The sequence below is a fragment of the Heptranchias perlo genome, chromosome 4 (genome assembly GCF_035084215.1).
Source record: "Heptranchias perlo isolate sHepPer1 chromosome 4, sHepPer1.hap1, whole genome shotgun sequence".
NCBI classification, from domain to species: Eukaryota; Metazoa; Chordata; class Chondrichthyes; order Hexanchiformes; family Hexanchidae; genus Heptranchias; species Heptranchias perlo.
The window spans coordinates 66,416,640-66,429,704 of record NC_090328.1 but is presented as its reverse complement, the minus strand read 5'-3'; the positions used below and the strand labels follow the sequence as shown (position 1 = coordinate 66,429,704).

Below are 13,065 nucleotides of genomic sequence, written 5' to 3'. Positions count from 1 at the left end.
CAAACAATACTCAGGGACACTGCTCAGAAAGGATAGAAAAAAACAGAAAAGGAGGTGGTGTAGCCTTGTGGGTCAGGGACAACAGAAGTTGATCCAGAGGGGGAGGGGGTAAGCGACAGAAAGGCCTACTTTGGACAGAAAGCTCAAATTAAAAAATAATTCCAAGCCAAAACTAGGAGTATGCTAGACTACCTCAGGACAGTTTGCTCTACAAAGACACTAGAATAACGTGCAACAACAGGAAAGTTATTTTAATGGGTGACTTCAATCAACCCAATATAAAATGGGAAAACCTAAGTGATCCAGAGTCAGAGTTAGTAAATACAATGCATGACTGTCACGAGAAGCAATGCTCGTCTTGACCTAGTGTTCGTAAAATACTCCAACAACATACAGGAAGTGGAAATTGCAATACCTCTGGGGGACATTGACCACAGATGATGATCAACTTTAACATTAACTGAGACCCAATTAAACCTAAGAACAGGAGCAAGGTTTTTAAACTTTAAATGAGCTAAGTTCAAAGATGAGGGAAAATTTAAAACAAATCGAACACCTTTAAAAGAATAATGATGGACATGCAAGACAAGTACATAACCAACGCCAGCAAGCTCAGACTAAAAATTGATCCTAAACAAATTAAAAATGTGAAATAAGAAGAAATGTGACCTCTACTAATCTTGCACAGAGAACTGAGAAGAGGCTCGCTGAGATGAATAGAAGAACACACAGAAACAAGTTAAAAGGGTGATCAGAGAGGCAAAGAGTGATCTAGAACAAATGCATAACTGCAGAGACATACATACAGTCAAAACATAACAGTAAAAAATTATTTCAATACAACAATAGCACGAGGATCATCACTGGCAATGGAGTCAATGGACACTGGGGAGGTATCAGCAGAGTGGAGCAACACAACGCCATACATGGTGTTAGAATAACGATGAGGTTGAGAGAGACCTAGGGGTCTTAACAGTTACATCAAAACTACAGCACAGAAACAGGCCATTCGGCCCAACTGGTCTATGCTGGCGATTATGCTCCATACGAGCCTCCTCCCTCCCTACTTCATGTAACCCTATCAGGACACCCTACTATTCCTTTCTCCATCATGTGCTTATCTAACTTCCCCTTAAATGCAGCTACACTATTTGCCTCAACTACTCCTCATGGTAGCTCGTTCTACATTCTTATCACTCTTTGGGTAAAGAAGTTGCTCCTGAATCCCCTATTGAATTTATTAGTGACTATTTTATCTTTAATGACCTCTAGTTTTGGTCATGTTCAACCAATGCAGAGCAGCAATCAAAGTTAACAGAATGCTTAACTAAATAGTCAAAACAGTAGGATAAAAGCCTATGGAAGTCATGATAAAACTATATAGGGCTCTGATCAGACCACACTTGGAATATTGTGTCCTGTTCTGGTTGTGGAGAAATAGGGCAGATGGCAAACCACTGGAGGCAGTGAAGAGCAACGATTGATTCCTAGGCCCCGATATTTATGGGGAGGGAGCCGGGAAATACAGAGGTCCTGCCAGATTTGAATTTTTTTTTCTCCGTTTCCCGCTCGGCAACTGGTCAGATTGTGAAGCTGGCCGACTGGAAGGTCTGCAGTAGAAGGCTGCAGCCGGGGAACGGAGCGGAGGGAGAAATCGTGGCTGGGGGTGGGGGGAAGGATCCGGAGATCATGGCAGGTTAGCTTGGGGGGCTGTGGGACAGTACTCCTGCTCCTCCTGGCCCACAAGCAGTGCTTGTAAAGCACTTATCCGCTGGATCCGAGAGTTCGCGCCTCCCTTTAGCTGCTGAGCCCTGGGAAACCCAGCTCGCAAAAATCTGCAGCCTCATTAACATATTTAAATTACTGGCCCGCCTCGAGAGCGGGTTACTCGTCCATCCTGGTTAAACTGGAAGTAGGCAGGTTCACGGCGGGGTTGGTGTCGGTGTTCATATATTTAAGAATTTAACCCCCACCTCAAGGGTCTGACTTACATGGGGAGACTGCAGAGACTTGGGGGATTTTTTAGCCCGGAAAGGAGGCATCTGAGAGGTGATCTCAGATATATGTAACATAATGAATGATAGAGAAAAGGTTAATTTGGAATACTACTTAAAATTAAACCTTGGGAATAGGACTAGAGGACACAGGCTTCAACCAGTAAAAGGTAATTTTACGACTGCTACTAGGAGGCTGTTCTTCATGCAGGAAGTGACCAACACTTGGAATGGACCTCCAAGAAATGGAGGCAAAAAACCTGGAATCATTTAAGAAACAACTTGATGCAGCAAAAATGGGGGGGGGGGGGGGGGTTTGAGTGCAGTAATAGCATAGTTCTGGAGAGATTAATTTTGTAGGCCCAAATGGCTTTCCTCATCCATAAGTATCTTACGATCTTTGTCATTTATTTTTAGAGTATAGTTCAGCTAAGATTATCAAGTAATGGAGCTAAATATTCATAAAGGACCTCAGTGCCACTGTAAGAGAGAGAGATGAGTTAGCAACATCACTATCAATCTTTTGATTTGACTTGACTTGGTGATTTGTGTCACGATCATCTGTGCCACAGCATCCAAGTCTATGTACATTGGTCTGCTAAGATTCAGGCATTGCTCACATAGTGGCGATTCACCAGAGTGGTGCCATAATAAATTGACCCTTTTGATAACAATCAGATCACTGACATGAACAGGGAAGCAAACTTTGCTTCGCTAAGAAGGGTCAGGGCAACATGACTGCCAGGCCAAACTAGAAACTAGTCACAAGCCAATATTAGCAGTGGGGGGGGGGGGGGATGGCAGGGATGATGCACAAATGGAAAGACGGAGTTCATTGATGTAGTACATGGCTGCTCCCTGACCCTGTGAAAGGCAGCTCTTCTCCAGACTTGATCTAGACACTATTCAGGAAGTAGAAGTAACTGAATCAATGGTCCATACATGACTGTAGCACAGTAACTTTTATTTTGACTTAGGAGACAGCAATGACATGTAACCAAACCCAGTTACAAGGGAGCTTGTAACAAAGGAAAAGCAGTCATGGGGAACATTAATCAGCATATAGACTGGGCAAATCAAATTGGCAAAGGTAGTTTGGAAGATGAGTTTATGGAATGTATTCAGTTTCCTAGAGCAATGCATCATGGAACCAACCAGGGAACAGGATATTTTAGATCTTGTATCATGTAATGAGATAAGGTTAATTAGTAATTTCACAGTAAAAGAACCTCTGAGTAAGAGTGATCATAATATGATCGAATTTCACATTGAGTTTGAAAGTAATATACTTAAGTCAGAAACTAGAGTCTTAAACTTAAATAAAGCCAATTACATAGGTATGAGGGGAGAGTTGTCAAAGGTAGATTGGTAAATTAAATTAAAGGGTTTGACAGTTGAAAAGCAATGGCAAATATTTAAAAGAAATATTTCAATATTCTCAACAAATATACATTATAATGGGGAAATCAGGAAATGTCAGATGTGTTAAACAAATTTTTGTATCTGTCTTCACAGTAGAAGACACAAAAAGCATACTAAAAATAGTAGGGAACCAAGGGGCTAATGAGAGTGCGGAACTTAAAACAATTAATATCACTAGAGAAAAAGTACCTGACAAACTAATGGGACTAAAAGCAGACAAATCCCCTGGACCTGATGGCCCACATCCTAGGGTTCTAAAAGAGGTGGCTGCAGACTTAGTGGATGCATTGGTTACGATCTTCCAAAAGTCCCTAGATTCTGGAATGGTCCCAGTGGACTGGAAGGTAGCAAATGTTACCCCACTTTTCAAGAAGGGAGGGAGAGAGAAAACAGGGAACTACAAGCCAGTTAGCCTGACATCAGTCATTGGGAAAATGCTGGAATCCATTACAATCTATGTTAATGACTTAGATGAAGGGACCTAGTGTAATGTATCCAAGTTTGCTGACGATACAAAGCTAGGTGGCAAAGCAAGCTGTGAGGAAGACACAAAGAGTCTGCAAAGGGATATAGACAGATTAAGTGAGTGAGCAAGAAGCTGGCAGATGGAGTATAATGTGGGGAATTGTGAAGTTATTCACTTTGGTAGGAAGAATAGAAAAACAGAATATTGTTTAAATGGTGAGAAACTATTAAATGTTGGCGTTCAGAGAGACTTTGGTATCCTCATACAAGAAACACAAAAAGTTAGTATGCAGGTACAGCAGGCCATTAGGAAAGCAAATGGCATTTTGGCCTTTATTGCAAGGGCGTTGGAGTACAAGAGTAAGGGATTCTTACTACAGTTGTACAGGGCTTTAGTGAGACCTCACTTTTAAAAAATGCGTTCATGGGATGTGGGCGTTGCATCCCTAATTGCCCTTGAGAAGGTGGTGGTGAGCTGCCTTCTTGAACTGCTGCAGTCCGTCTGGTGAAGGTTCTCCCACAGTGCTGTAAGGGAGTTCCAGGATTTTGACCCAGCGACGATGAAGGATGGTGATACTGCATACAGTTTTAGTCTCCTTATCTAAAGGATGGATGTACTTGCCTTGGAGGCAGTGCAACTAAGGTTCACCAGCTTAATTCCAGGGACGAGAGGGTTATCCCACGAAGAGAGGTTGAGTAGAATGGGCCTATACTTTCTGGAGTTTGAGAGGTGATCTCATTGAAACATAAAATTATGAGGGGGCTTGACAGGGTAGATGCTGAGAGATTGTTTCCCCTGGCTAAAAAGTCTAGAACTAGGGGGCATAGTCACAGGATGAGGGGTCAGCCATTCGAGACGGAGATGAGGAGAAATTTCTTCATGCGGAGGGTTGTGAATCTTGGGAATTCTCTACCCCAGAGGGCTGTGAATGCTGAGTCATTGAATATATTCAAGGCTGAGATAGAGGGACTTTTGGACTCTAGGAGAATCAAGGGATATGGGGATCAGGTGGGAAAGTGGGAGTTGAGATCAAAGATCAGCCATGATCTGACAATGGCAGAACAGGCTTGAGGGGCCGTACGGTCTACTCCTGCTCCTATTTCTTATGTTCTTATACAACTTCAGGGATACAAGTGCAAAAGTTAACAGACTATGGCGCACCACTCAAAAAAAAAATAAGTCAAACTGGCCCTTACCCTAGTGCAACTAAGGCAAAGTATGTAATGTTCTGAAATGGATTAACAAGAAAATTAGAAGGGAGACAAAGAAAATTACAATGCTTACAAGAAGGGAAAAGGTGACCACTGGACTGAGTTATATACATTATATAAAAGCAGTCAAAGACTTTAAGACTGGCAAGAGACAATTGTGGCTTGATTTTAACTCTCCCCACCCAGTGGAAATCAGGCAGAGGGCAGTTAAAATGGAGCAGGCGACTGACCCACTCTTTTCTCACCCCACTATGGCTGATTGCCATTTTAAACAGAGGCCAGAGCGGGGGAGCAATGATGGCTTCTCCGCCAGGCAAAACCTGTTGAGAACTTCAACCAGGACCAGAAGAAACCCAGCAAGGTAATGTTTTTTATGTCGATAATCAAAAGATCATCATACCAGCCCTGATTTCTTAAACGAGCCCAGTAGGTGAATCTGTATAGGCAGTTTTTGCAGCTGTCCACTGCACACTGTTGACTCTCAACAACAGGTTTTTTTTGTTTTTCATTTACATGATATGCAACTACACAGCATCTTGATATAAGAAAAAGGAAACTAATACAACTGCTGTAACTTCTAGAAAAAAAAAGCAATATCACAAGCCGCACTGCATGACTAGGTTTCGCTGCTGCCGCCAAGCCAAGTTTAATTTGAGAAAAGGGAATGTTAAACTACAAAATACATACAAAATGGAAATTTACATAGACGTTTCAAAACGAAGCACACACCAAACCACAAATGTCATTGTATTCCTTCACGACGGTGCATATAAAATTAGGTCCATAATTTGCTTACTTTAGCTTTATGTACAACAACATTCACAAGATTTATTGCTCAGCAGGTTTTGTCACTTGTGTTATCATTTAAATAAGACCCGATTGCATATCAGTCGTGCGGTCAGCTCTTATTTAAATGTTAACACTTGTATTAATGAATAGCAAAATTATGTGGCAGCAATGGCAAATCTAGATGCCATTTATATCTGACCATCTTCAAATTGATTGCACACAAATTTATGTCTGGACTAAATCAGAAATCAAATATTTTAATTAGCGCTCAAGATTTATGCTGGCAATTGGAGTCAGATTTGTACAGATATCCATTCAATTGCAGCATAATGGTGTAAAAATCTCCCCCAATGGAATCAAAACACTTGATTTTTAGGGTTGTGGGGGGGGGGGGGGGTGAAGTTTCAAAAGGATACAAATCTTTAATAAAAGAATATTGTTGTTCTACTGGTCTAACATTCTCTAAGTTGGCCACAGTTACAGAAAATTAAAACACTGAATACAGCGAAGTGTCCTGCAAACTTGGCTGTTTTCCGTGAATGCTGTTTCAAGTAGACCGTACCGTACCTGGTTAGGGAAGTTCTCTTTTTGGTTTCAAAGATTTCTGCATCCAGGTTCAGAGATTGTAACTGTTGATTAAGCAGTTTCCCAGCCTTCTTCGGTTTTTCTTCCACCCCTGCATTTTCTGGCTCTGAACTGCACACAGATTTATAGTCAGATTACTGATCAGTCAAACACAAAAGAAACATTCTACAAAAAAATAAAGAAAATCTAATTCTGAACTGAACAAGTTACCATGGCAATTTTCTTGCAGCATTGGTGAATTTTAATAAGGATCACTAAGCTAAGAGTTTACGGTTCACAACTGTCTAGGAAATCAATGGATGCCATTATATTACAAAACAGTGCCATGCTCAGCCCTATGTATAATAAGATGAGCCACAATAAAGTTGGCCTCATTTTAATTTCAATCTGAGACCAGCATCAGTGAACCAGCTCTTGGCATTTATGTTACTAAATCTGGCTCCCTCATCTCAGAGGCAGACTCAAAAATTGCTTTTGTATTGAGACACCCATAGTGGTACAAGCTTTGTTATGTGGATCTCGCACAGCCAGCTGCAACCCAAATGTCCTCATCCAACATTCAGACAAGTGCACTTTCCAGCAGTGGTCACTGGATAATGGTCACGAATGGGACGCCTCGCTGATTTTCCTTTCCCTACCCAGATGTGTTGAGGCCATTTGTGACACCTCTTGGTTGAAATGAGCTTACTTAGCACAGACTGACATTCCAGTTCCCCCTCCTGTATGAGCAATCACCTGCATGTAATATACAAACAGGATAAACTTCTGATTTCTCCCCAGCTCCTGTCAGTACTGATAAGGATTAGCTAACAGGAAGCACACTTTACAGAGGATGGATTGGTTTACAGCATATTTTACATTAAGCAGAACAAAGACTCTCAAGATTTTGGGGTTCTAAAGCAACTTCAGAATTCCCAAAGTTACAACTCACCCCACAAGCTGAATTCTGCCAGAGTGGAAGGTCAATGAATACTCAAACCTTAGCAATTAGGCAAATATAGAAGCATAAAAGAAATAACATACAAAAACTTTTACAAAGAGCTCACTGATCCATTCATACTTTAAATAAAATGGATAAACTTTGATGGCCTAGTGGGTAAACTGCACAACTAAGCCTTAGAGACCAAAAAATTACGTGATCGATTCATAGCTCATGCCAAGGCAACAGTTGCAGGTTTTGTTACAAACTGGCCTCAGTGCTTTGGAGCATGGAGGAAAAGGAAGACTGATTTCCAGGTGACCCAAAAATGAATCTCTGAACATCAGGTTTTACGGTCACGTCCTCTGTAGTCAAATGACAGGAGTGCTGGTAGGCCACGATTCACACAACAAAACTGGACACTAAGTGAGGTATTACGAGGACTACTGGAGCCCTGAAATCATACATAAGAACATAAGAAAGAGAAGCAGTAGGTCATCCAGCCCCTTGAACCTGCTCTGCCATTCAACAAGATCATTGCAGATCTTCTACCTCAACACCATTTTCCTGCACCATCCCCATATCCCTTGATGCCTTTAATATCTGGAAATCTATCAATCTCTGTTTTGAATGTACTCAATGAATGAGCCTCCACAGCCCTCTGGGTGAGAGAATTCCAAAGATTCACCACCCTCTGAGTGAAGAAATTTCTCCTCATCTAAGTCCAAAATGGCCTGAGACTGTGACCCCTGGTCCTAGACTCCCCAGCCAGGGGAAATATCCTCCCTGCATTTACCCTCTAAGAATTTTGTATGTTTCAATGGGATCACCTCTTATTCTTCTAAACTCTAGAGAATACAGGCCTAGTCTACTCAATCTCTCCTCATACGACAATCCCGCCATCCCAGGAATCAGTCTGGTGAATCTCTCTCTCTCTCTCTGGCAAGTATATCCTTTTTTAGGTAAGGAGACCAAAATTGTACACAATACTCCAGGTGCTGTCTCACCAAGGCCCTATATAATTGCAGTAAGACATCTTTACTCCTGTACTCAAATCCTCTTGTAATAAAGGCCAACAAACCATTTGCCTTCCTAATTGCTTGCTGCACCTGTGCGTTAGCTTTCAGTGACTCATGGACATGGACACCCAGGTCCCTTTGAACATCAACATTTCCCAATCTCTCACCATTTAAAAAATACTCTGCATTTCTGTTTTTCCTACCAATGTGGATAACGTCACATTTTTCCACATTATATTCCATCTGCCATGTTCTTGCCCACTCACTTAGCCTGTCTATATCCCCTTGAAGCCTCTTTGCATCCTCCTCAACTCACATTCCCACCTAGTTTTGTGATCAGCAAACTTAGAAATACCACAGCAAGTCAGTGGCTAAAAAGAGAGAGATAAATGGGAAAAGGGAAAACAAAAATTCAAAAGTGTAACTGATATAAACAGAACTTTGCTTGGAAATAAATTTCAATAACTTGTGAAAGTTTATATTTCCATGAAAAAAGTTAATTATACAATTCCAATTTTAAAAATTGAGGATGTCAGTAAGCCATAAATGGCTATCTATGGACAAAGGACTTCCTCCAGTAGTCAAAGTATTGATGTACTCCGAGCAGTACTACTATTGTATTGTTTGCTCAAAATGTTCAAAAAAAAACTATCCATTCGCTCATGTCAATAAGCATCTTTACCAGATACAAAATTAAATTGACTTGATTTTTCTTCATGCTTGTGAGCACCAGCCTACATTTTCTAACAGAACTACTGTGTAGGCAAAGGGAGAAAGGGCTGGCTAAAAAATATTTACATTTAGCAGAAAGGGGTTGCTGCACATGCCCCAACCAACCATTCAGTGGCCCGTTGCATAGACTTTAAATGTTTGAACAAGGAATTACTTGCAATTGGTTTACTACCGTAATTGCAGGCAGACAACAGACAAAACTTCATTCAGGACTACAAACTTAAATAAATATAGTTATACATTTCTACCACTAAATGATAAATATGGTAGCACAAGGATTTTAGACAACTTATTGCCCTCTTTCTCCACACCGCTCCAGAGTCTGTAATAAATCCAAAATAAACTATACTGGTTTTAAAAAGTATAATTGATCAGCTGCAACACATGATTTAGTGATTAATGGACTCTTTTTGCATTGGGACAATTTGATTTCTACAGTACTCTGTAAATTGCAATCATTGCAGGACAGAAAGTGTACCTGATCATTCACCTCAACTAGCAGAATTTGCCTGCTGGCTCCAATCAGTTTCAGCTCAGCAATTCCTTAAGTCAGCAGGCAGGTGAAAAATACCCATAGCTGCTGCCGCCCTCAAGCAGTTTTCCTTTTCATGCTCGTTCTCTTCCCCCTCCCAGCCACACACACACTTACACCTTGACTGCTGTATGGACCAGCTAACAAATCAGGATAAAAAAAGGCTTAAAAAATGCACACAATAGATGTCATAACATCAACTGTCTACACGGTACATGAATTTGCATTCCAGTGCCCCCCCGCAAATTGCAGTCAGATAAATGGCAGTTCTGGTTTCGACCAATTGCTCCAGAAATCAAGTGCTCAGAGAAAAAAAATACTCCATAATACTTGGGGAAAAGGTTAAAACTTGAACCAACATGAAATCTGACATGACCTCTCCAGAATTACCACCCATCTCTCCTGGAAACAGTTCAACACCAGCCATCAAGCTGTTTTGATGTTGTTCATGCGTATCCAAACACAGAAGTCATAGGTCATATGAAATTTCGCAGGCCGTGTAACAGAGTAAAGCTCTGTGAAAGCGCGAACCGAACGGAGTTATTTCACTGTGAAAATACAGCTTGAGACAAAAGTTAAGTTGCTTCAACTTAAAAGCATTCTAATACCCACCAAAGGATTTTTTTTTAAAAAAAGCATAAACACCATCTACCTCTATAAATCGTACAACGCTATAATGCAAGATATCACCTTAATATAAACAGTCTTTTACCGGTGGCCTGTACAAAATATTGGGAGACCGGCGTCAGTGTTACACTTCGAAAGCGACAGCGGATAGCAGCTCATTTTTTCCGTACAGACGGCTTGCTGCCTGAAGGCCTACCTACATCAACACAGACTTTTACCAAACTTATGCTGGATACTCTTACTGTAACAAAATGCTAGAACAAAAGAACTCCCACCTCCCCACGTTCATTGAAGTTGCTCCGATGCAAGGACATTAGAATCAGTCTGGTCCAAGTTTAAATTTCTGCTTACTTCCTGCTAGGCACTGTTGCATCACATCAAGCTTGTAATTTGATACCATCTGACACACATCCTGGGTTATGAGAGGACGCATAAACATCCACGCTCTGAAGGATGAAGTAAATGGGCCAGAATTCAAATATGGTCACACGTTTCATCCCAAACCAACCCCAGAAAATCACCCCGAGTACGTGTAATCAGTTGGCATTGCATTTTCCCTGCGTGAGATAACTAGTTTTAGTTCCTAGGCCATTCTGAAGCTGTGATCCTGACTGCAGTCACTCATGGACGCTTATAAAAAGGGGGACTTTTTAAAAAATGGCAGCAGAGATATGAAAAAAAGTCCAGACCAATAAACTGATCAGAAAGTTAGAATTCTCTTAACCACTCTAAACAGTGGTCTAAAACTCAAATCATTCTTATTGCCTTTATTTAAATCATTAGCTGCTCTTATACTATGCCTCATGGGGAGGGGAAGGGGAGAAAGAAATAAGACCCTAGGCACTGTCAATCTGATTCATTCTGATGGATAGGCTACATTGTGTTTCTTTACCATTCCTTCCTCCACTATCTTCATAATAGGTGCAGCACATGAGAAGGCCAGTCAGCTCATTGTGCCTGTGCCGGCTCTTTGACAGAGCTATCCAATTAGTCCCATTCCCCTGCTCTTTCCCCATAGCCCTGCAATTTTTCTACTTTCAAAAAAATATTTATCCAATTCCCTTTTGAAAGTTACTATTGAATCTGTTTCCATCACTCTTTCAGACAGTGCATTCCAGATCATTACAACTCGCTGCATAAAAATAATGCTTTGTGTCACATCTGGCTCTTTTGCCGATCACCTTAAATCCATGTTCTCTGGTTACTGACCATTCTGCCACTGGGAACAGTTTCTCCTTATTTACGCTCATGATTTTGAACAACTCTATCAAATCTCCTTCTCTGTTCTAAAAGAACAACCACAGCTTCTCCAGGCTCTCCACATAACTGAAGCCCCTCATCCCTGGCACCATTCTAGTAAATCTCTTTTGCACCTTCTCGAAGGCCTAGACATCCCTCGTAAAGTGTGGTGCCCAGAATTGACCACAATACTCCAGCTGAGGCCTAACCAGTGTTTTTTCAGGTTTAGCATAACTTCCTTGCTTTTGTACTCTATGCCTCTTTTAATAAAGCTCGGGATCCCATATGCATTCACAACAGCCTTCTCAACTTGTCCTGCCACCTTCAAAGATTTGTGTATGTACACCCCCAGGTCTCTCTGTTCCTGTACTCCCTTTAAAATTGTACCATTTAGTTTATATTACCTCTCCTCATTCTTCCTATCAAAATGCATCACTTCACACTTCTCGGTGTTAAATTCCATCTTCCATGTGTCTGCCCATTTTACTAGGCTGTCTATGTCCTCCTAAAGTCTGTTACTATCCTCCACATTGTTTATTACATTTCCGAGTTTCATGTCATCTGCAAACTTTGAAAATGACACCCTCTATACCCAAGTTCAGGTCATTAATACATATCAAAAAGAGCAGTGGTCCTAATACTGACCCCTGAGGAACACCACTGTACACTTTCCTCCAGTCTGAAAAAAAAAACATGCACCACCACTCTGCTTTCAGTCCTTTAGCCAATTTTGTATCCACACTGCCACTATCCCTTTAATCCCATGGGCTTTAATTGTGCTAACAAATCTATTATGTTGTACTTTATCAAACACCTTCTGAAAGTCCATATACACATCAACTACCCTCATCAACCATCTCCGTTACTTCAAAGAACTCAATCAAGTTAGTCAACCATGATTTTCCTTTAACAAACCTATGCTGACTTTCATTTATCAGCCCATACTTTCCCAAGTGCCAATTCATTTTGTCCTGGATTATTGGCTCAAAGTTTCCTCACCACCGACATTAGGCTAACTTTTGAACAGGGGTGTAACATTTACAATCCTCTAGTCCTCCGGCACTGTCCCCATATCTAAAAAGGAGGATTGGAAGATTGTGGCCAGAGCCGCGGCTATTTCCACCCATACCATACTCAGTAACCTAGGATGCATCCCCATCTGGATCCGGTTGACTTTTCTACTTTTGAGTACTTCCTCTATCTATTTTTATCCTATCCAATATCGTGACTACATCCTCCTTTACTGTTACAATGGCAGCATCTTCTTCTCTAGTGAAGACGGATGCGAAGTATTCATTTAAGTACTTCAGCCATGCCCTCGGACTCCACAAGATGATCATTTTTGTTCCCAAATAATTCCTTCGACTGCCCTTTTATAGAATCATAGAATAGTTACAGCACGGAAGGAGGCCATTCGGCCAGTCGAGTCCATGCCAGCTCTCTGCAAGTGCAATCCAGCTAGTCCCACTCATAGGAACAGGAGTAGGCCATTCAGTCCCTCGTGCCTGCTCCGCCATTTGATAAGATCAT

At 41.3% G+C, this 13,065-nt stretch overlaps 1 protein-coding gene across 3 annotated transcripts in view; it reads right to left on the bottom strand.

Moving 5' to 3' along the window:
* Positions 1-13,065, bottom strand: part of LOC137320983 (GRAM domain-containing protein 2B) — a 92,378-nt gene that overhangs the window by 33,750 nt on the left and 45,563 nt on the right. For 2 of the 3 annotated variants that reach the window (XM_067983051.1, XM_067983052.1), the window contains one exon: positions 6,450-6,578. In XM_067983051.1, the coding sequence (XP_067839152.1) occupies positions 6,450-6,578 (129 nt within the window). Of the gene's footprint in view, positions 1-6,449; positions 6,579-10,571; positions 10,676-13,065 lie in introns of those variants that run through there. The other variant, XM_067983053.1, reaches the window with a different exon arrangement.